Source organism: Bos javanicus, chromosome 4 (genome assembly GCF_032452875.1).
Source record: "Bos javanicus breed banteng chromosome 4, ARS-OSU_banteng_1.0, whole genome shotgun sequence".
Taxonomy (NCBI): domain Eukaryota; kingdom Metazoa; phylum Chordata; class Mammalia; order Artiodactyla; family Bovidae; genus Bos; species Bos javanicus.
In genome coordinates, this window is record NC_083871.1 from 43,612,597 (window position 1) to 43,637,086 (window position 24,490).

At 38.7% G+C, this 24,490-nt stretch overlaps 1 protein-coding gene across 14 annotated transcripts in view; it reads left to right on the forward strand.

The window, feature by feature from the left end:
• The window catches only part of MAGI2 (membrane associated guanylate kinase, WW and PDZ domain containing 2), a 1,471,158-nt gene that overhangs the window by 1,265,699 nt on the left and 180,969 nt on the right, over nucleotides 1-24,490 (forward strand). For 9 of the 14 annotated variants that reach the window (XM_061413833.1, XM_061413834.1, XM_061413835.1 and 6 more), the window contains 3 exons: nucleotides 1,762-1,951; nucleotides 10,336-10,377; nucleotides 17,636-17,727. In XM_061413833.1, coding sequence (XP_061269817.1) covers nucleotides 1,762-1,951; nucleotides 10,336-10,377; nucleotides 17,636-17,727 — 324 coding nt within the window. The remainder of the gene's footprint in view (nucleotides 1-1,761; nucleotides 1,952-10,335; nucleotides 10,378-17,635; nucleotides 17,728-24,490) is intronic. The other 5 variants (XM_061413837.1, XM_061413841.1, XM_061413847.1 and 2 more) reach the window with 3 other exon arrangements.

Consider the following 24,490-nt stretch of genomic DNA (forward strand, 5'->3'; position numbering starts at 1 on the left):
CATGGGTGTTAGAATGTCAATATATGAATTTCAAAGAAGCTCAAATATTCAGGCCTTATCTCCAGGAGCACTGAGAGAAGGGTCAGTGACCCATTTCTTGCCCAGTTTGCTGAATGGTCCAACCCCTGCCACAATCCTAGGTACATAAGTGGGTCATAGGGACCTTTGTGTTATATGCTATCTCACATCCTCTCCAGCTTTAAAACATATATTGTTGATAGGTGACAGCTGGCATTGAAGCCCTAACCAAACAATAGCTGTTATGAAAACAAAAGCAGTGTGGTAGAGACTAGAAAGTTATAATCCTGCCAAGCTCAAAATAGTGTGTATCAAAACTGGTCTTCAAGAAAGAACAGGTGACCATATTTTACTGATTTCATCCATTCACTAAATTTGCATTTTCTGAGTACTTGCTGTGTGTTGATAATGCAACAATGAGAGAGACTATGTCCCCTGCAATCTCTGTCCCCAGCATCATCTATGTGTGGAGTCAAAGGTGGACTTGCAATTACACTTAAGTGTGAGGGTAGGTAGTGGGTACCATGGGAACACCCAGGAGGGACAAGTAACCAGATCAGGAATGGTCAGCAAAGGCCTTCTGAGGGAGGGGCCTCATCTGAATCTAGTAGCCAGGTATAATGAAGATGAGAGATGGGAGAGTACAAAATAGGTAAACTTTGCAAGCAGAAAAAGAAATCAAATATGCAAGGGAGAGAACCTGTAGGGTTCTAGGGAACGAGAGGAGGGACCATCAGTGGAGATGAGAAAGAGGATCAGCTGGAGAGCCGCCATGCCCCGCTAGAAAGTGGCGTTTATCCCGAGGACTACACTCAGTGCAAAATTTCAAACAAGAGGGCATCTTGTTTGAAATCTCAAACAAGATAATCTCATTCTACATACAACAGGTTTAGTCAAAACTGAAAAGCTGAAGTTGAGTTTGAAAGAGAAATCGATTGGTTGTTTAAGTTGGTCGTGTAAACAGGTGATCTTGGTGAACATGGCTTTCTCCTTGATAAAAAGAAATGAGTCCTCACTTTACCTCACGGGGCCATAGTGACGATCAAAGAAGATAATGTAAATGAAAGAACTTGGTGAACTAAAAAGTACTCTACAGATTGTTAATAAATCATGATGGTGGCAGCAGCAGCATTCTGGAGAAGAAACCACTAGATCAGCAGTAAATGAAGCTTCATAGAAGACTTTGAACAACTCAAACCCTAAAGGGTTGTATAATTACTTAACAACCATGAGGAAAGTGATTGAATGTTCAAGTATAGGAAGTGGTTTGGATGTGTATAGGTGTCAAATGAATACCTGCAGACTATTTTCTTCTTCAGTAAAAACGGTTTCATGAATTGGAGCCATCTTAGAAAAGGAACAATACCATACAGTTATAAGCACTTACAGATAAATTATCTTGAAATACATACAGTGTCTTATTTTATAGGGAGAAAAAAACAGATTCAGAGAGATTAAGTGATTCGCTGAAAATTACTAGCTGGTAGGTGACAAGGTTATGAAAGTTTGCATTCAAAAGTCAAGCAACACATGTATTTATAACCATCCATGGTGCTTTATTACATAGAAATAGAATTTTTTCTTTCAAGGCACTTATACTGAAGTTTTGAATGTTTTGTAAAAGAAAAGTCTGCAGGACAAGGAAGTTGAACTTAAATGTGAGGGCTGTGGTGTGTGACAAGGGAAACAGCAAGAAAGAGAGTTCATCGTCAGTCATCTTCTCTGTTCTCTTTGGCTTTACAGATAATGGACCGATGGGAGAACCAAGGCAGTCCTCAAACGAGTTTATCTGCTCCGGCCATACCACAGAACCTGCCCTTCCCACCCGCCCTTCACAGGAGTTCCTTTCCTGACTCAACAGAGGCCTTTGACCCAAGGAAGCCTGACCCATATGAGCTCTACGAGAAATCGAGAGCCATTTATGAAAGTAGGCGTAAGTGAAAGCCACATAAAACAAGAGCGTATTACAAATAGCTGAAGCCCTGCCAGGGGATTTATTGAGGATGGAATGATCTGGTGTGATTTTTATATTTTGAGGTTCAAAACCTATCTCTAAAGTAAAGCCAGCTGATCTAAACTTTTCCTTAAAAAAGAAAAAAATCTATGTCAACTCAAAAAGAGCTCATATCTTTTGGGTTTAAATTTTGTTTCCTCCTTTTTCTCCCTAAATCCTTTAAGAAAATCAGGAATGTGGGGGGGAAAGGGGGCAAAGGGTAGGCAGTAGAGAAAGAGACGACTAGCTTTATTTAAGCCACCAGATAATAAGAAATAGTTAGGATTTTTATGTTTAATCTGATCTTAGTCTAAAGCATAGATTTCCTTAGAGCATGAATGCAGTCACTGAAGATTTTAGGAATGTGATTAAAATGTCAACCAAGTCCTTCCAACTCATGATGGTGAAAGTAATGGTTCTAAAAGAAGCAAAGAGCAGGTGCCAATCATTTCTACCTGAAATTTCTGCTTCATTTAATGCACTGGGGCCCATTTGAAAGTTGAGTCATAAAATATTGTGTAGGCACTTGTCACCCTATTTAAAAGTCTTCTAAAATCATTTCATTGCACTTTATAAATATTAGAAAACAAAGGTTTTTAATATTGCATATGCATTCACTGAGCCATTTTTCACCACCTAACAGGTCATCTCTTTTGAACGTTAAAGAACAGGAATCCAAATGGCTTGAATGCATAATCTATGAAGGAAATACACAGTATGATATGAACTTGAGTAATGGCTTGAGAAAACTAGCCTAGAGAGCGGTGCTTGGTTCCTGGTGCTCCTGTTTACAGTCTGCTGATTTCCTTTGTTTCGGTTTTCCACCAGTGTCTTCTTCCCACCTTTATCATCTGAAGCATGAATAGCAAGTTTTAAATTGTGTGTGATCTCAGAGGATCTCAAATCTGCTTACTCTTTGATGAGCTCAGGGGCTGAGAATTATATGCCCAGCTGGTCAGGGAGAAAGTAGACATAATACCCTTTCCCCATCCTCTACAACTCTCTGTAAAAGTAATTTTACTTGATAAACTAGTTAGGACAGCAAGCCATTGAGAAATCACTCTCATCAAAATGAACCTCCCCCCTGCCACCAACACCCCTGCCACCCTTTTAAAAATAATTGGCTGTGTCAGGGCTAGTGTATTTCACTTTTCTCCTTCTGGCTGAGCAACTAAAATGTTTTCAAAGGGCTCTGTAGTTAGAATGTCTTTGCTCTGATAGAATAAATTTTTTCACTGTGTAATACAGAGTATGAATTCATGGTGTTAATGGTCATTATACTGAAAAAATAGGAATGATTTCAGCACAGTTCTTAATACATTTTCTACTTCAGTAATCAAGTATTTATTAAATACCTACTTGACCTTTAGCACCATGAGGAGACACCCAAGTTGAGTTCTATGTTCTGCTCTCACTAACTGGGAGATAAGAAAACTAAGTGTAAATGAGTAGAGATCAGGATACAGCAGAAGTCCTAACTCAGAAGGTGGAACATATCCTCCTGTCCTTGCTTGCTGGATTTTGTGGTTACATTTAGGGAATGTCAAGAGATGCTTCCTCCTGTTTTTGGCCCTTCTTTAGTCATTTGCTTCCATCCTTTTGTGGTTTCCTGACCAATGCAAGCTTTATTACCCAAGACAAAGGCAGCGTTGCTGTTTATTCTGTCTTTTCTTTATGGTGTCTAATGCTCTTTGTGGAAAGGAATGGTGTATGACCTTCTTTTAACCCTGAACAAATTCTGATTTCTTTATCCAGCCCCTGCAATGCTCCTTCTGTTCATTGCCTTTCCACTCCTCACCTGTGACAAACCTCGCAAAGCAATCTGCCTTAACCTCCGTGACTTTCTTTTTCAGTCCTCCTCCGGGAGCTCTGTACCCCTTTGTGTCTGCAGCCACTTGAACGACAAACATCCCGACTGCCCGCCCCATGCCCCTGCACTTCCGTCAGCCCAGCCCGTGCCTCTGCTGGGACCTCTTTTCATTGCTCCTCGCCCCCACTTCCCCACTGCGTTGGTCTTGTTTTCTCAGCTCTCTCTAATGTTTCCAAGGACACAATGATGTTTTCGGGGTCACAACTCTTAGGAGCCAAAAGAGCCATTTTCTTTCCCATTCTTCTCTCTCTGTCCTGTTATTTTGTAACACTAAATGGAGTGTGAATGAAACACAGAAATCATGTCAAGGAAAGAAAAGCTCTGCTCTGAAGATTAAGGAAACAAAAAAAAACAAAAACATGGCACCACTTTCTCTAATCTCTGGACAGCTGATCAGTTCGCTTTGCTTTTCTCAGCTTCACATAGACCTTTGCCCTGTATCCATATCGTGTTTCCAAGTGTGAAAAAGTCTCATTATCTCCTTTAAATTTTTAGAAAAATGCCAAAAATGCATTCTTTTAATGAACAGAGGAAGTATTTCTCATCATCTTCTAATAGTTTTGGTTTTTTTAACCATTGTAAAATGTATGCATCCAAACAAAAGACCCATATTGAGCCACTCTATTCTTTTGAATTACATGCATAATATTTAGGTACGACTCCTTTTATTCTGTACCTCCGAACTGTTTCCTAGGAGAAAAATCAGTGGGACCAAGGAAAGTATGGAAGGGAATCCTAACCAAAGTGTCTAAACCAAATCTTTTCACATTTTCCTTGACCTGTGATGACCTCATGGTATCCTCTTTTACAATGAAATCTAACGCTGAGCAGATTTTTTAAAATTCATGTTTAAAACTGGGTTGCAGTTACCAAATAAAAGAGTGTACCTGCACCCACAAGCTTCTACTCTGCAGAGCTACAGAATGTTTGTTACATCCAGTCTGTCAAGAAGTATTTGGATTCAAATTACTAGTCCTCTGCAAATGATGGAAACTTATCAAATGATGTAAATGGTGCTGTGCCTCATTTGGCTCATAATTAGATTATGCTGACATTTTAATGTGCATGCACAGGACATCTTAATAAAGATGTATTCCTGGGAGGAAACATACTGTGATTTTAAATAAACATAGACAACCATAGGATACTAGAGCCACAGGAAACAGAACATGGCAGGTACATGCTTATGAAAGGAAAAGCTAGAAACACCTTGGGTCCTCATAAGATCTTATGATGACATGGGACTTGAGAAAGAGAAGATTCTTCCATCTGGCAGGCCAGGCAATGCCTCTGATTGCGGAGCATCAAGCAGAGTGCCCAGAGGTGGCAGCCCCAGGCTCCACATCAATCCACAAGACTGTATGAAGCACAGTGTGTGTCTGGAACTCGGCTGGGCACGCCATGAGAGGAAAATCACAAGACATGATCTCCACTCACATGAGGCTTACGGTGAAAGTGGGGACACAAACAGAGAAGCAATTCCTGAATGACCTTTTATTATGTAAGCGAATCGTTATCAGTATTTCAACATGCAAAATGTTGCAGTTGGTACAGATAATAGTTTAAATATAACTAGACAATTAGACCCATCATTTATGTGTGTATGTGAGTTTTGAGATTTTTTTTTTAACTTTACAATATTGTATTGGTTTTGCCATACATCAACATGCATCCGCCACAGGTGCATACGTGTTCCCCATCCTGAACCCTTCTCCCTCCTCCCTCCCTGTACCATCCCTCTGGGTCGTTCCATGTTCAGAATTGATATTTAATCAGAAGAATGTCTTGCATTAAACATCTTTTAACTATCAAAATCTTGTTAGTTCTTACTGGCAAGCTCTACACAAAAAGAAAAATTTTCCTGATTAACTTCATTCCACATAAGCTTATAAACATACTAGAAGAACCATGCCTAAAAAGTTCCAAAAGAAATTTTGACCAGTGGGGCTTCTGGGTTTTCATGTTAGTTTTTCAAGTGCTGACACCCTATGTTATTACTGGAAATTCCCAGAAAACAGCAAAAATCTACCCACCCTCATCCCTATCCAAGTCTTTTACATAAATCTCACTTTCCTTTGTGTAACAGTCTCTGTTGATAATTGACTTCTTGCTGTTTCCATTACTTGGATTTTTTTTAATTGAAAGCAGAGGAAAATACCCACCATTGTGTAATGAGATAAGCCATGCTATTTTTAAGTTTTCCCTTCTCTGTCTTTTTTCCACAAATTTCATGAAAGAGGGACTTTAATTTTCTTTGCAGTCACAAGATGAAAGGCTTGAACTGTGTCGGTTTGTATGCGAACATTCTAAATGTTGGGCTCCGTATACCATTTCTGACTTTGAGGGGAAAAGACTATTTCTGAAGGTCCTTCCTGCCTTCTGCCCTCCCATCTCCTCCTGCCACTTGTTCTCTATATGTGTTTACATCATGTTTCAACCACATATTTCTAATATAATAGGAGACAGTTTATAATGTCCTACTTACCCCAAGACTATCTAGGGTGATTGTGCATGCCATTTGCCTGGGAGAGCCCTGCTCTGTGTTGTCCTGGTATAATTAATAGCTCCCTTTAACACTGCAGATTGTCCTCATTGAATGATAAATTATATGACTTTCCTTTACTACACAATCTGTTAAAGAGATAGACATCATTACTGTCCAAGAAAAGGATATATCTAAATATACAGGCTGTGAATACAAATTTTAAAGCCTAATCAGATAAATAATTTCTTTTAAACTGATTTATTTGGCTCCCTGAATACATCTTTTATCCCCAATTTGAGGTAAAGATGTATGCAGTGACTTGTCTTGGTAGCCCAACACCCAGAGAACTCCTTCCATACCCAGGAAACTATGCAAATGTACAAGTGCAGAGCATGGCAAACTAAGTAGATAAAGTAGGTGGTGAGCTTCACTAATCTAAGTGAAGAGAACTTCTCATTCTTATCACAGAGAATAAATCAGATTCATCGTCGCAATAATCACAGGACCAAAAAAGAGTTAACTTTGTCTGTCTTTCTGCTCCTAAGACAGATTGTACTCACATAACTGCAGAAAAATGGCCATACTGGCTCCTCTTCTTAATGCAAGGGAATACAAAGTGCTTCCCAAAGAAATGAGTATGGCTCATTTTGGAATCTTACAAAATAAGATTATGATCATGCCAAGGAACTTGGTAATTTAGGAATGAGGGCCATGTCCTGCTGCTTCATTTTTCTCTAATTCAAACTTATTTTAGAGTTTGTCCCCTCAGCTCATGGGGCCATTTCCTGAACACACTCCACACTGCAATCTCAGAAGCTGGAGCAGGCAAGCCAGTGAAAACAAAGAGAGAGAAGAAAACCCCTTGTTCCCTGAAACTCTTCCCTCATGATTGTGTCCCTTAGTAGGAACCCAAGGTGAATTATGACTGAAGTTGTTCAAACTTTTTTCTCTTCACATTGAACCTTGGTTATTATAAATAAACAATTTATGAGGTACAACATGTCCATACTCTTTTGCAGTAAGACATCACTCAAACGTAGGATTGTAAAAGAGTGAGGGACCCATATAGTATAATGTGCCTTCTGGTAGGACCTCCTTAGAACAGAAATTCCTCTGGAATTTCTTCAAAATGAGCTCACACAATCAATTTTTCTTTCGAGAAATGAGGAAGTATTAATCCGTAATAAGCAATGAGTTTTGTGCTGAAGGTAGCAATCAAGAGCAACCACAGGCCAGTTAAATAGCATAATGAAGGAAGGCTACAAGACTGTTTTTAGTACTCTATTTGAAATGAAATTATAATTCATAGCTGATCAAAAATGGACCATTGTGTTTTTCACATCTATGGCTTTTATCCTGCACTTTTGTTGTTCATTGTGGAGTTCTTTTGGGATTATAAAGCACATGTAATTCATAACATCTTAAATGGGTGGTTGTATTTCTAAACCATCTTCTTTTTTTCTGCTGCTCTTTCCTTGTTATTAGTGAGCAAGGGTTGTAGTTAGCACTGTCTCCCATCCTAATGGCAGAGCCATTTGGAAAGCTGGGGTAGTGTAAAAATATTATTCACTGCAGCACATCACTTGAGACCCTAAATGGAAACCAATAGTGTGAAGTGTGAACCACAGTACACAAGGTAGATGCACAAGATGTACTGAGCTCAGAGCCAGAGTGCCACAGCCCACGCAAGGGCTTCTGCTGAGCCTTCTTGTCTCCAGTCTCCTTTGCCCTTGTGACTAAATATTCAGGACAGTCAAACTGGAAACACCAATAGTTTAGGGAAGGTTTAGATAAAGTGATGGCTTCCATAGCAGCAGGCAGCTATTCAGTAATCATAAACAGCTACCTTGGTTTGTAGAACGTCCACATGTCTGAACACAGCTAAATCAAGCCCTGGCCACATGTGCTTGGACATTGCTGATGTCCAGTGGCCTGTGGGCAGTCCAGTACTACCCACAAGTGTTCTCTGGAACACTACCTTATCTTAGTGAAAAATCAAAATAAGATGATATGTAAATGTTTAGACACTTTTACCAGTGACTTTAACATTAGAATCATAAAAAGACCAGAAAAATTTAATAACATCATCATTTAAAATATCCTCTGTTGGGACTTTCTTGGCAATGCAGTGGTTAGCACTCTATGCTTCCAATGCAGGGCATGCAGGTTCAATCCCTGGTCAGGGAACTATGATCTCATATGTCATACAGCACAGTCAGAAATAAAAGAAAAGAAAAAAGAAAAAAAAAACACTCCATGGGGGAAATGAGCATTAAAAAAAGTCCGCAACTGTACAATGAAGGTTAATTTCCTATACCTTGTTCAGAAAAATCATTATTGCTATCTTTAATTTGTTATGGTTTAATCTGTGAAAAAAAATTGCCTTTCAGCTGGAGTTTCTGATATATCACATTGTGCATCACTTTGCAGTTAGAGTATGTTGGTAAAGGAGTCAGTAAATCCAGTTAAGTGTGCTTGCTGTTTTTCATATGTAAATTTTATTTGGGAAATCTAATTTCAAAAATAATATTTTTCAGTAACTTTGTAAATAACTATGGTATTATATTTCTAACAGGTTCCTTTTAATAGAGAAAGAAATAGCTAAGTAATAATGATAGTGAAATAAAAGTTAGGTTGGAGACATGTTTTTCCCCTGTATTTTAGAAATTAGATTCAATCTGATAGCTTATAAATTCACTTAATTCACTGGTTTAAAACTTAATGCTCTGGGACTCAGACAGGGGATAAAAGGGGATGGAAATTCGAGAAGTAAATTCTAAAATCAGTCCTTGATTGAACGTTAGTTTGTCAGAGCATTTTGGTGGTAGCACAAGTTGACAATGTAACCCAAAGTACTTTCGTGATTAAAAATGAGACCATCAGGGCTGCAGTAAACTGAGTGTAATTGCTGGATGGCAAGTAGGTCCTAGTGAGATTAGGATAGTATAAAGATTATGATGTCACTTTTACAACTAATGGAGGTATTTAGAAGGGCACAGTCTTCCATCCCTGTTATAGCTCCATCTTTATGATTAAGGAATATTTCTCAATTCATAATCCTAAGCAGTTACACTAAACAGGGAGATTAAAAAAAAACAAAACAAAAAAACAACAGTTTTGCTGGAGAGCTTATTTCCTGTGAAAATGCAGATTGCCTAGCAGGGAGGTTCATTCTCCCCACACCAAGTGAGACTAGCTGTGCAGGGTACCCTGGGGAAGCCTGTCATCGCCCTCAAGAGGCTTCTATTTCATTTTCAGTGTTGAATAGTGAAGCAAACAAAGCTCAGTAAGAAAGCAATCAGAACTTGGTCTTCTAATTTTTTAAGTTTAATGATAAAATACCCATTTTTCCATAGTATTTCATATGCACATTATAGAATATATACAGTATTTTACACTCATGTCCATAAACTTTTATGTTATATGTAACATGTTATAGTATCATAGTTCAAAGGATCCCTATTGCTAAAATAAACCAATTTTATTCAACTAGTTATATATAACTTACTATCCAAATAATTATAAAGATCAAAATATTTGGACTGGTGTACATAAATCAGCATATTATTGATTGAAGTTTTCACTTTCCATTTTGATATTTGATGACACAATATCATGTGTGATTTCGAAGATATGTGCATATTTTGGGTTCTGGATTGACTTTACTTTCAAATCAGCACTCTTATCATCAAAATCAAAGCTTAATCTTTGGAAATGGTGATTTTCTTTTTCCATTCTAATCTAAAAGAATTCAGGTATTTTCCTGCATGTGAAAGAGATACATTTATAGACATATTCATATACGTAAAACAGGGTAAATCTGTCCATTAACTCCATGGATTTTAGAGAAAAAATCATGAAACACAAGAAAATGATTGAGGGTGAGTTCTAATTGCAACCAAAAAAAAAAGATGAATTTTTAAATGCCATAAATGAATTTCAATTTTAATTCCCCATTTTCCCATCCAGAACAAGTGCCACCAAGGACCAGTTTTCGAATGGATTCTTCTGGCAAGTATTCTTCAGTACTCACAGTCCTGTGAATGAAACGTCTTCCATTTTGTGTAACAAATCATTCTTCTGAGTAGTATCAGTTTTTTAGTATATAATCGCCATGCTAATTTCACTCACCCACATAAGCGTATATTTAAGGTAGAGGGCAATTCTCACCAAATTTGACCTATATGGCAGCCAAGGAAAGAAACAAAAGTCAAAGGAAAACAATCATTTATTCATTAAGTTCTTTCATAAAATGCTTTAGTAAAAGACTAGATTAAAACACCAAGTACCAAAAGAAGCTATCAGATTGACTAAATCATGCTATCCAGTTGAGAAGCTTCTAGACACTTGTGGCTACTAGGTGCTTGAAATGTGGCCTCTCTGAGTTTGGATGTCCTGTGAGAAGTGTGTAAGATCCACACTGAATTTCAAAAACTTAGTACCAAAAAAAAGAAAAATATGATATCTCACTAATTATTGTGTTAGTGCTTAAATAGTATTTTGGATATGTTAGGTTAAGCATATTATTAAAATTGTATCTGTTTCTTTTTGCTTTCTAAAATATGGCTATTAGAATTAAATTACCTATGTAGCTTGCATTTTGTTTACATTGAACAGCACTGGACCAGATAATTGAAATAAGCTAGAGTATCTGAAAAGATTTGCGGTTTAGACATTTCCATAGAACTTACTAGAAATTACTTTACTTAAAAATTACTATAAACTTGCTAATGTAGAATGAAATTATTCTCACATCAGTTAAATACTGATAACCATTTATTTTTTTTAAACCATGCCACTTATAAAGTGCTACATTTTAATAGTATTTTAAGTTAGAATAGAATAGTTTGAAGCTTAAGAGCTTTTAGTAATAATTAAATTACTTAAATGTTTTTGACCTAATTATTCTGAAAAAATATTTATTAATTTGATTTAGGCTGAAATATTTAATTTTATGGAAATAAAGGAAGAAAAGAAAGATTTAGATCTTCCTACTCTTAAGAAGTACTTTGAACAGCAATTTAGACCACTAGATTGAAAGCCAGACAGAATACCGAAACATTTGTAGAAAAGAATGTTTCATAATAATAGTACTATTTCAGGTCTGTGGGCTCACAACACACATCTCTAGAGTGTTTCCATGATGACAGCTCATTATCCATCTCAGCATGTTCTAACACCCCTTGGAGGATATATGTGCTTGAGATCATTTCATTCTATAAGTTTCCATGTCATTTTTTTGGATTTGTAGAAAATATGGGAGATATTGCTCAGCATTTTGTCATCAGATAATGTATAAAGTATTTGGTTTAGCTTTGTCTGAAATTTTTTAAAACATAATTATATATATTATATTATAAATTAAACATAATTTATATGTATAATAATATATATTTTATACCAACTATAACATCTTTGTAGTTTTTAAGAGTATTTTAGAACCAGAGGGAAAATGAGACCTAGTAATTACAGGTGCAAAATGAAGGCAAGATTTAATTTGAGATTCTGAATCTTAGCTTACGGCCACAACAAGCACATTTTCTGCATTTCTCAGCTTCTGAATGTACTATATTTAAAGCCAAAAGAAGAAAGAGAAGAACTACGTTTATGTAATAACTTACATAACCTTGATATATGAGCAAAATGATTCCAAAATATATATTACTTGAAAGAGGAAAGTTTTAATATAGTTTGAGTGTATTATACTACCATACAATCCAGATTTTCAGGTTAAGAACCAATTCAAATATTTTGTTAAGTGTCCACACAAGTTAGGAAACTATTCTGAAAAATTATGACTCCATCCAGAATAAATAGATCTTCTATACTACTTCTCATATTTATAAAATGTTCTTTATCAAGCTATTTGTCATGATTTTGACTTGGATCTGTTTATTATAATTGTAAGGTATTTTGCTAAATTTAACTGCATAAGATGCTTAGGCAAAATTAATGGTAGGAAGTCCTAATGTAATTAGGAAGCTAAGTGAAATCTCAATAGTAGAATAGTATTGTGGTTTATCAGGTTCACTAGATCGGAAACAATTAAATTTAAGACACATTTATTTAGCAACTCGTGCAAGCTATTCATAATGGAATATTATAAACAAACAAACATAATTATGCCATCACCAGGGTAGAATGTTAAGAAGAAACAATGAATCCATAGTCAGGGCCTTTGAGTGGACAGCTCCACCTAAAGCCAAGAAAACCAGGATATGGAGTACCACAGAAATCAAGACTAGAAATTGCTTCTGGAAGGAGATCTTTTCTTGTTTAGAAACAAAAGAAATCAAGAATCATAAAGGGTGTGTCCACAGTATTAAGTGAGACATAGAAATCAAGCAGAATGAGCAAAGAAAAAATGGCCATTGGATTTGGTCATTAGGATGTCATCAGTGACCTTAGAGCAGTTCAGTAATGCCAAGAGCACAGAAACCAGACTGGCAGGAGTAAGTCAGAGAGGAAAGAGGGAAGGCTTGCGTCCAAGAGAGAAAAGGATGGGGAGAGCAGGGGAGTATTTAGGATGGGAAAATCTGACTTAATTTGAAAACCCTGGGTATTTGAAGAGAACCATATGCAGAGTGGGAGATGGCTTCTACTATGGCTAAACCGTGTCTGGCCATGTTCATATCACCAAAGGTTATAAAGAGAAAAAAGTGGAGAGAAGTGATTCTTTTAAGGCAGATATGTATTAGTTATTGATCTGGTAATGTTAGATTTGAGCAATAAAAGTTATTTAATTCCTGTTTAACTTATTCTGTATCTGGAGTTCTTTGGAAACCACCTTTGTTCCTTCCTAGTACTGTTTTTCCTAGATTTCTTTATGAGGAAAAGCAAAAAATAAATAAATAACATTTTTTCCAGTAGAAAAAATATTTAATGAATTCATTCTCTGTGCCAGACTGTGGTAATAAGCCCATGGTGCTTATGTTTAATTAAAACATGAAAGGGGATTCAAGTACCAGAATTTAATTGACATGTTTACAGCAGCATCCCATGTGCCAAATTAATCCATAAAAATGCCATTCTTTGCGTTTTTGAAGCTTGAATACATTCACAAAATTAATCAGTTGTGTTCAGTCACCTATCCTTTTCCCTGAAATTGTGCATAAAACCATGTCTTTCAGAAGCTAGACCAAGGGTACATAGAGCATGTGAAGTCTTCCTGGAGTCTTAATGCAAAATAAGAATCAGCTTTTGAAATGATGCTTTTCTTTATTATGACAGAGGTTGCCCTGCTACCTGGATATAGTTTTTTCAATATTAGTGAGATCCCAGGATTTATCAGTAGTTGTAAATTCAATCCCCATAGCTTGTCCCAGAGGTCATGCAAAGTCCCACCTGGGACAAGGATCTTCAAATGTTTTATTTCATAAAGCCTGAGGATCCCAAGACCCACCTCTAAAGAACCAGCAACACTGGCCATGGCTAGCCATTGAACACCAGCTCCAAAAAGGTTTCTGAGTCTTTTAGTCCATTTCTTCACAACCACTGCCTCACCTTGAGTTGCACCACGCCATACCTGAGAGCACCTCTGATGGTTTTTCAAACAGAAAAAAGAAGAGGAAAAAGAAGGGGAAAAAAGAGCATAAATACAGGAAAAATAAGGCAGAAAAGAAAGAAAAAAAGAATGTTGGTGGGGGCATGACTGAGTGACATTGAGCGACTCAGGTCCCACTGAGTGTTCACCCAACCGCCTCATCTAACAACCTACTGGGTACATGGTCTGTAAACCAACTGGAGAGAGAAGTGAGGATTGCGAAACAGTGGGATGGAGACTGGCCCTTGAACTTTTTTGCTTTAAGTCCTTACACTGACAGGGGAAGAGATAAAGCATATTACAGTCATTTTAAACATGTCATCACACCAGAAGAGCAACTGAAGAAAAGTAGCAGAAACATAATCTTTCAAGAAAGCTAACAAAGTGGGGAGAAAGAGAAACATTTCAAGCTTTGTGCATGTAATTTTAGTTACTTTCTAAAGCCAGGCTCAAATGGTAGGGGGAAGGAAGGAGAAAACAAAGAAAAATTGTCTTTCTGAAAACTCTTATTTTCCTTACACACACACACACACACACACACAATACTACTGCCTTAAGGCACAATCTATCATTTAAACTTTTGTATCCAGTTGACTATTTCTCTTAGGTTTCCATGCCCTGCAGCCTCTGAGTCTGTGTTCCAAAATTAACAAAAAAGTTAAAAATAAATCACATCTGTGGCAGACTACTCTAATGGGTCTCTCTTTGCCTCTCTCTATGCGTACATGTACCATGAAACTAGCCATCTCGGCCTGGAAGAGTGGAAGGTGAAGATGACATGGTTGGCGTGTTTTGCCCCATGTTTGAAATCAGAGCAGTCAAGAGATCTGCAATAGTCAAGAGATCGCAATGTCACCAAAGTGCACACAAAGAACAGGGGAAAGACAATATGTGCTCTGCTTACCTCTTCAGAGTTAAATAAAACTAGCAAACATCTGTATTTTTCTCCTAATTAAAAAAGAGTCCTGAATCATTCATTAAGGAAAAGCTTTCCAATTCTCCCAGGAATCACAGGATTCTCTGACACAAGACAACTCCCTTGTACGTTGTCACATCTCAAAATTCCATTACTGGGACTGTTACAGTTTCAGCATCTCCTTGGGGGGAAGTTTCACTTAGCAAATAAAACAGATCACACAGTAAACTCATTTTAGAGCTCCTCATGCAATATGGATTGGTGCTAAAGCCACTGGAGGAACAATTTCTCACCATACTCAGCAGCAATGCAAAAATGAGAATATCTACAATTAGATGGCAGGTTCTGGTTAAACATATGCTAGCTCTGTCATTTTAAGTGACAGAAGTATATCATGCTCTCTTTGTAATTTATATATATATGTATGTATGTATGTATGGTCTAGAGTCCACTAAGCCTAAAGTAACCTAGAGGAGAGATTGATGTGAGCAGTCATACCATAACCACATTTTAGAGGTTTGAACAGTGATTGGGCATCATCTGTCGTCTGCCTTTGTCTTTATGCCTCCCTTGGGAGGAGTATAGATCCCTGCAATGGTTTTGTAGGGCTGCTCTACCTGCTCCAGAGTCCTGAAGTTTTAGCACACTCCCCAATACGTGGTTTCACATATGATGTTCTAGACCTCAGGATAAACTGAGCTCAAAAGTCAACTGAGACTCGTAGAGTATAGGGCAAAGGTTTCGTTTTCCTTTTACCACATGAGTCTAATTAACTGTTTAATAGGAACTGAATTCTGCTAAGTTGTCTTATCTTTAAAATATGAATGATTATACAGTTCATAAAGGATGACTAATGGATGTGGAAATGCAGTTGGTTCTTATTCTTGAGCTTTATATTCATCGTTGACTGAGAAAGCCTTTGGTTCTACGTGCGTCTGGCCATAGAAGGACATGAAAGTCATGGTCTTGGATGATACATACACATGTACATAGGTGCCTGATTCAGCATTTTTTTTCCCCTTGAGAGCACTAGACACATGCGTATGCCTAAATTTCAGAAGTGAGTGACTTGCCTTCCTCGTGTGGTGGGAGGGCACAAAGGCGAGCCCCATCTCATTGTACTTTGTTTCCTGTCCCGCTTCAGCAGCTTCATTTACTATGGACTCTAGAAAAGATTTGCCAGGCCACCACCAACTATGACTTTCACCGTATGTCCAGATGACTAAGACATAGCTTCCTGTCCCATGAGGAGCCTCATCTGAAGTCCCATCCCAATTTCCAAAACCATCCTGATTAAATAATAAGAATTTAACATTTAACTGAATAATTGCTTCTGTCAGTTTTAATACCTCCTTTAAACCGTTAAGGCCCAGAGATCACAAATACTTCTTAAGCAAAGGATGGCATTAATAAGTATTCCCCAAAGTTGCCGATTATTGATTAACATCCTAATAGTGTGCACTCTAAAGTGTGCACAACCCAGTCGTGATTGAGACATTTGCCCCTGAAGAAGATTCAAAGGGCCGGGGAGAAGCTTAAATCCTATTTAAATCATATGCTCCTTTAAAAGTCAAAAGATTTCTTATGGTTTTAGCTTATTTATTCTAGAATTGAAAATGACATTCAGAGGAATTTCTCAGCTTTTTTTTAAGTACATTTCCGTTCTTTCGGCTAACTACAGAAAAGTATCCCTCATCAGCTTTATTTTGTTCTTTTTTTTCTTTTTTTTTTTTCATCAGCTTTATTTTGAATGTGTTTATGAAGTCAGCAGTCAATCTACTAGTGGCTTCCACATTTTAAATTGTTTGAGGGATAAGAGTTCACTTAGACTCTCATAAATTTCTAGTAATAAGTTATGAGAAACCTAAAGGAGCTTTTCAGAAAATTAAAACTTCACTCAAACCTCAATAGAGAACAGTTTCAATTTTATGTTTTCTAACTTTAACAATTTTAAAAGAGACAACTTCTATTAAGTGTAAGTTTATATCCCCCAGCATGCACATGCTCACGCGTGCACACACACACACTAAATGGGACACATCAAATCATAAACAGCTATTAGTAAATTACTAGACGGCACCCCACGCCAGTATGCTTGCCTGGAAAATCCCATGGTTGGAGGAGCCTGGTAGGCTGCAGTCCATGGGGTTGCGAAGAGTCAGACACGACTGAGTGACTTCACTTTCACTTTTTACTTTCATGCATTGGAGAAGGAAATGGCAACCCACTCCAGTGTTCTTGCCTGGAGAATCCCAGGGACGGGGAGCCTGGTGGGCTACAGTCTATGGGGTCGCACAGAGTCAGACATGACTGAAGCGACTTAGCAGCAGTAGCAGCAGCAGACTATCCTTTACCAGGTAGTTCCAGGGTGTCGCCATCTGTTCTCTCATGCTTCTAAAACAATCATCCTGATCAGAGTAACATCCCCAAAGTGGCAGCCAGTCTTCGAGGGCAATCTCAATGATTTCAGGAGAATAAAGAATTATAGAGGCATTGATTTTTTTTTTTTTTTTTCCCACTCAGAAAATGTGTGTACTCTTTCTGCCTATGGCAATACGCTAGTAATGTCCTTGGCTGGTCACTGTTAATCCAGACTACCTAATTATGGAATGTGTACTTTTTTGTTACTGTATATATATATATATTTATTATTATTATTATTATTATTATTATTTCTGTGCTCGTCACTACTCTTAACAGCACTCTCATTAATCACATCCACGAAATTAATTTATCATTGGTGTGTCTAGTTCCTCAGGGGTTGGGGAAGAGGCAGGATTCATTACTCAATGGGATCTCCTTTATGCCAGGTCCAGATTATAAGGAGCTGGATGTTCACCTTCGCAGGATGGAGTCTGGATTTGGCTTCAGAATCCTCGGGGGAGATGAGCCTGGACAGCCTGTGAGTTGAATTATCTTTATTTCTACACTTTGGGTTATATTGTATATGTTTGGCTGAGATGAAATATCATTCAGTGTGATAGGAAAAAGAAAGTCATTTAGGACTCACATAAAATTTTCTGAGGTTTGTGTTTCTTGCTATTTAAGTTTCCAAAACTTGCCAGTGTTTCCATGCCAGTATATCATCATACATCAATGCACATTTCATTCAGAGAGAGACATTACTCTTTCTTAGAATGGATTGGATTCCTCTTGAATTATTTAATTGTATTGGATCCCCAGTCTATTTGGGCAGCAGCTCACAGATAAACATGCAATATGACAGAAGATGTATGTGCGGAGATGACTCAGAACCACAGAACTGTGTATGTTTTCGATCGCAACTACAGGGGAGAGAAAACATGGTGATCAACATAAGTAAAATCAAGTTCAACACTGCAGTCTCACCAGATTTGAATTAGGTGATTACAGTGAGAGGATGTTCATGAACTCAGCTTCAGTTGGCACAATATTGGGGATATGGAAAGGGCTCTGAAGAAATTCTGTATAAATACATCTGAGTGAAAACATAAAATAACAGTGCTCATTAATATACAGAAAAAAAACCAACAAAGCTAGACTTCTGACAATGTATTGAAATAACAGCAATAAAACACTTATTGTGTTTTATGATACAAAAGATGTACCTTAAATGCTGCTGCTAAGTTGCTTCAGTCGTGTCCTACTGTTTGCAACCACATAGACGGCAGCCCACCAGGCTTCCCCATCCCTGGGATTCTCCAGGCAAGAACACTGGAGTGGGTTGCCATTTCCTTCTCCAATGCATGAAAGTGAAAAGTGAAAGTGAAGTTGCTCAGTCATGTCCGACTCTTAGCGACCCCATGGACTGCAGCCCACCAGGCTCCTCCATCCATGGGATTTTCCAGGCAAGAGTACTGGAGTGGGGTGCCATTGCCTTCTCCAATACCTTAAATAGTACCTAGTATGACTAAGTTGGGCTTCCCTAGTGACTCAGACGGTAAAGAATCTGCCTGCAATGCAGGAGATCTGGTTTCAACCCCTGGATTGGGAAGATCCCTTGGAGAAGAGAATGCCTACCCACTCCAGTATTCTTGCATGGAGAATTCCATGGACAGAGGAGCCTGGGGGGCTACAGTCCATGGGGTTGCAAAGAGTTGGGCATGACCGAGCAACTAATACACACACACAAGACTGAGTCAGGTTCATAAAAGGTTCATAATTGGTCTTTAGGTCCTGAAATACAATCAAGTCCTTTCCTATATATAAATGCAAGTAAAAGGTTAAACTGCAAAATAAATGTAAGGGGAAATAACAAGGTTCCAGTTCTTCTCATAATGCTTATTTCAATACAGTCTTTGAGATGCACCATTCTTCTTACTTTGCTGAACACTCCTACCCCTACAGGCTCATGCTTGTCTGCTTTGTGGGTAAACTAGCACCATATTCACAGCACCGTATTCCCTTCACACGCCTCCCCCTCTTGAGAGGTAGACGGGATTGCATGACTAAGTCACAGGGAAGGCATAGCATCAGCTGGTTCAAGAAGGGAAAGGCCTAAAAAAAAAAAAAAAAGAAGAAGGGAAAGGCCTAGTTGAACTTAGCCTGGCACAAAAGCAGTAACAACAGAAGCAATGGAATTGTTACCCAAATGAAACACATATTGCTCAGAATGAAGCTCAGGTGTGTGAGTGCAGTATGGTCACTATCCAGCCTCAGGACAGCTTTCTACTGGGTGAGAAGACAGGATATCAGGTTCCCAACCCTTCTGAACATTGACTTTGTGCTCCCTGCCCTTTCTCCCTTCCAGTGGGCAGGCATCCAGTATTTATGATAAGCTTCCTCAGATTACAAGTTTTACTGATCATCCTTATTGCATTTATTTGGATTTACTCTGGTTTATTCTTTCATTTGAATAATTTAAAACACAATCAGGCTGCAAGTTACAATTTTACAGTTAAACCATAAAGTAGAAGCCTAAATCTCCCTGTTGCTTTCAAAGCCAGAATGTAATGTCTTGAAGGCCAGAATGTTGCACCTCTGAAAGACCATGTCAGGAAAGGTGAATCTACCATAAAGATCTCCCATGTGCCTTTCCTTCCTGCTTTCCTTCACTGTAAGTCCAGAGATAACATGCAAACAAAATGCACTAGCCTCATTTAGTTGCTATTGTGCTACAAAGGGAGAGGCATGTGAGGTGACTTAGTCCCGAACCACAGGAGGTCTCATAAATTATATCAAACGGGTTTCTGCCTCCATGTAGATGAAATGGTATTGACATCTCATGATGCACATTAAACACGACAGCATGGCTTTCAGCAAATAATGAACAGCAGGACCCCAGCTCAAACAAAGTGTATGGGCATTTTTCCTGCAAGAGGAAATACTTTTCACAGTTAAATAACAATAGAAATAGAAAGAAATAAAAAAAATTGCCACAAAGGAATGAAAATGAGATTTCCAGCTGTGATCTGAAAAGAGATGGGAAGACATTGAGATGAAAAGGCTTGGAAAACACTGCAGTGGAGAAAGGCCTGTGTGGAGAAAAAACGTGCATGGAAAGAGAGAGCTGATGATAGGCGTAGGCCTTGGCATGAGGGTCCAGTGCAAACTTGTGAAAAAGTTTCAGAAAGCAAGAGCCTGAAATCTGCTTGCCACCTTGTCAAGTTGCCCTGGGCTATAATTACTGAAGATCAGACTTGCTGGGTTTAGACTGACATTAGGTAGTATTGGGAAAGAATTAAAGCCTAATTCAAAGGACTGCAAAGGTGGTTTGGGTTTTGTTTGTTTCTTAGTTTTTGTTCTCTTTTGTGTGCGTGTGTGTGTGTTAGTTTTCTCCCTGGCTTACGGGGATATCAGCCACTTGAATGTGAATTGCTATTATTTCATATCAAATACTTCATTTTGTTCTGTGCCCCTACAGCCTATAAGATAAAGTAGAGCTATTGAGGTTTTGCTTCTTTTGCTTTTTTAGAAAAGACAGTTGAAAAGATAAGGCCAGATCAGTTGTTTGGAGAATGGGTGGGGACGGGGCGAGGTGGGGGAAGGTTGGGGAAGAAAAGAGTCTTTCTTGATCTGTTTTTCTGCAGAGTTGTTTCTTCAGGGCCAAAGCAAGAGAGGCAGGATAAAGAACTCTCTCAAGACCAATGAGAAAGCTGATGAGTGGGGCTGAAGTGTCCTCAGAGGTTGAAGGATCCAGTGAGGTCAGAGGGAGGTGAGAAGTAGAGTGTTTGTTGGGAAGGCTCACTAACCAGTGGAGCCAGGGGTCACCAAGGCCAAAAGGAAAATATAGACTAATGGCTTAGGGAGCCCTGACCATGCACTCAGCAGACCTGGAAAGTGACCAGTGCGATGCAGCAGGAGGCCCAAGCCAGGCACCGGAGGGAAGGTCCTTCAGTGAACATAGAACATGACCAGTGCATCACTCTGTGGCCACCAGACCAAATGAGAACACTCAGAACCTTACTGCTCAGAGTGTGTCAGATTTAGAGACCAGGGGCACCCAGCACCTCTTGGGAGCTTGGTAGGCATGTGGAATCTCAGGTTCCACTCCAGGCCTGTAGAATCAGGCTCTCAGGGTAAGGGCAGAATTCTAACAAGCTCACGGTGTGAGTCATGTGCACCGTAAAGTTTGAGAACTACTGATTCAAAGGATCAGATATTCTGAGGTATGTTTTCAAGAACTTAGATGAACATAAGAATATATATACATATATATATTTATGGAAGTCAATATGAGTTACAGTGTAAGAAGGAATCATAGATTATCTAGTCCCTGCAGTTCCAGTGGCAGATAGGAAATAAACTACTCAAATGTGTCAAGTGTACAAAGCATATTTGAATTAAAGGGGAAAAAAGTGGGTTATTTTCTTGCCTGAATAGATGCACAGAGCTGGCTCTGTGTCAGAAGTGAAACACAGGACATGAAGGTGCAAATTGGCCAAAGGCTAAAGGACACCAGCAGTGGGAGCCAGAAGCAGAGACAGCGTAGGTGGTCAGCCTGTTCCCAGCAAAGGCAGCAGCTCCTGAAGGAAGGAGTGAGTGTGGCTCCTGTATGTGACTCATGGGCGAGTAGCCCTAACGCCACTCCAGTCCCCATGCTCAGCTCAGCTCAAGCTTGTTTCTTAACCATAGCAACTTTTTTTTTGAAACAAGTTAGGATGGATTATACAATCTAATTATATAATAATATATATGCATATAATAATTATGCAATATATATAATAAGTTATGTTGAAGTATTATGTTGAATACACTATAAGTGAATTTGTAAGATTTGGTGGAACAAACTGAAGATTGAAGATTAAACCTTCAAGTTTAAAAAAAGTGTGTCCAGTGAACTTCAGTCTTTGCTCAGATGTCAGCTTCTCAATGAGTCCTGCTCTAATCTGCCCTAACACCACCTCAGCCACAAAGTTGACACCCACCCAACATCCTACCTTGGTGTATTTTTTTCCACAGTACATGCCTACTAACACACAGCATATTTTTTTTCTGTGTCTTTACTGTCTGACTACTGGAATGACTCTTTAGGATGGGGATTTTGTTCATCGTTCACTGAAGGGTTCCTAGCACCTAGAAGCATCCCTAGACTCCATGAATATTTGCTAGATAAATGAATTACCTAGTGAGGAGAGTACTTCATATCACAGCAAGCAAATAGAAAAAACAGATGTTTTACTGGGATTCTCTGTTTAATGGATGCTATTAAACTAGTCATACAGAAGATAACTTCAAGAGTATTTCTTTGCTGTTTTCCCGCAGAGGGAGAGGTATGAGAATTTTCCGATGTGAAATTTTGTTTTTGCTATTTTTGTAGAGGGCCCAGTTGCAATGTTAGCTCTTAGTTGTAACCTATTTTTTTTACTCCTTTTCATGAGTTAAAATCAAAGTTACAGCTGAATGGTGGTAATTAAGCTAAGAATTTCGCTAGCCATTTGTTCTCTATTCCTAGCTGTAAGCTCTCCCACTGAGGCACACAGGAAAGTTAAAGATTGAAGCATTTTCTTTGGGCTAACCCAGCCAAATGCAGCTCTTCACAGGGCAGTGGAAAAACATAAACATTCATTTTAACTGGTTTTTGCACAAAGCACTTCCTAAATCTTTGAAGTGCTCCATAGTGGGTTGAATCTTTTGAAGAATAGATTGGACCATGTTTAGAAAGAAACTCATAAATTCAGGCTGGCATGATGATAAGGGAAAATGGAAAATATCAGAAGCCTGCCTGACTGCTGGCCTACAGCAAATGGGCACAGCCCAGTCAATCCAAGGCCGGAGATGGGATTCCCATGGCAGCAATAGTGAATCAGTCATCAGAGCACCAATATTCAGCATGGGAGCAAACCCACTCCCCACTTCCCTATTCCCATCCCTCGGGAATGGGGAAAAAATAGCCATGGTGGGGGGAGGGTGGGTTTTCATTCCTATTCAGTGAACTAAGAATATGAAGTCCTCAGGAGAAAAAGAAAACTCTCCAGACCATAATTTCACATATTAACTGAGAAGGCCTGGACATTCAAATCTGGTGGCTGTGTTGACAGACCACACTGAGCAGTGTGACCAAGTAGGAAGACAAACCTGAAGACATGGAAGCCTGCTGGTCACGATGGACCAACTGCAAATTAACTGGAGTCCACAGATCTGAGATTTGAGAGAAATTAGTGCCTGAAAGAAATCAATCTGTGAACAAAGGATCATTTTATAAAGACTTAAAATACAACCTCGAATATAGTCTCTGTAATAGTATCAGACTAATGATAGCCACTGCTTTCAGATGCTGTGAGCCTAAGCCGCTTGGCAAAAGAAAATCTACTCCTTTGAACTCTATTGTCCATGAGTTGGAAAAATTATAGATTTAAGAGCAAAACTAAAATACTTAGTGCTATTGTCTTTCCTCTGTGACCGGAAAAAAAAAAAAAAGCCTTGCTAATGGACACTAATTGGAGTGTTTCTAATGGGAAGTAAGAAAACTTACCCTGTTGTGCCTTTCATTGCAATCCCCAGTTCAGGGATTTATGACAGTATGCACGTTTCCCAAATGTGTACCTCCAAACTTCCTGGTATAGTTGTCATTTAAACAGCAGAGCGTTGCAGGCGGCAGGCAGAACTGGGGACATGTAGGGATGTGTTCCTAGAAAATATTCAAAGAAACAGAGCAAAAATCTGGAGGAGATTTTTTTTTTTTTTCTCCAGTATGCAGGATCTTCAGTCTGCATTGCAGCATATGAACTCTTGTTTGCAGCATGTGGGATCTAATTCCCTGACCAGGGATCAAATCCAGGCGCCCTGCACTGGGAGCTCAGAGTCTTAGCTACTGAATCACCAGGGAAGTCCCTGGAGAAGATTTGACTGAGTTTTTAAAGTAGATAAACTGTTCAACTGAGGGACATTATTTTGGGGGGCTCCAAAATCGCTGCAGATGGTGACTGCAACCATGAAATTAAAATGTGCTTCCTCCTTGGAAGGAAAGTTATGACCAACCTAGACAGCATATTAAAAAGCAGAGACATTACTTTGTCAACAAAGGTCCATCTAGTCAAGGCTATGGTTTTTCCAGTAGTCATGTATGGATGTGAAAGTTGGACTCTAAAGAAAGCTGAGCACCAAAGAATTGATGCTTTTGAACTGAGGTGTTGGAGAAGACTCTTGAGAGTCTCTTGGACTGCAAGGAGATCCAACCAGTCAATCCTAAAGGAAATCAGTCCTGAATAGTCATTGGAAGGACTGATGTTGAAGCTGAAACTCCA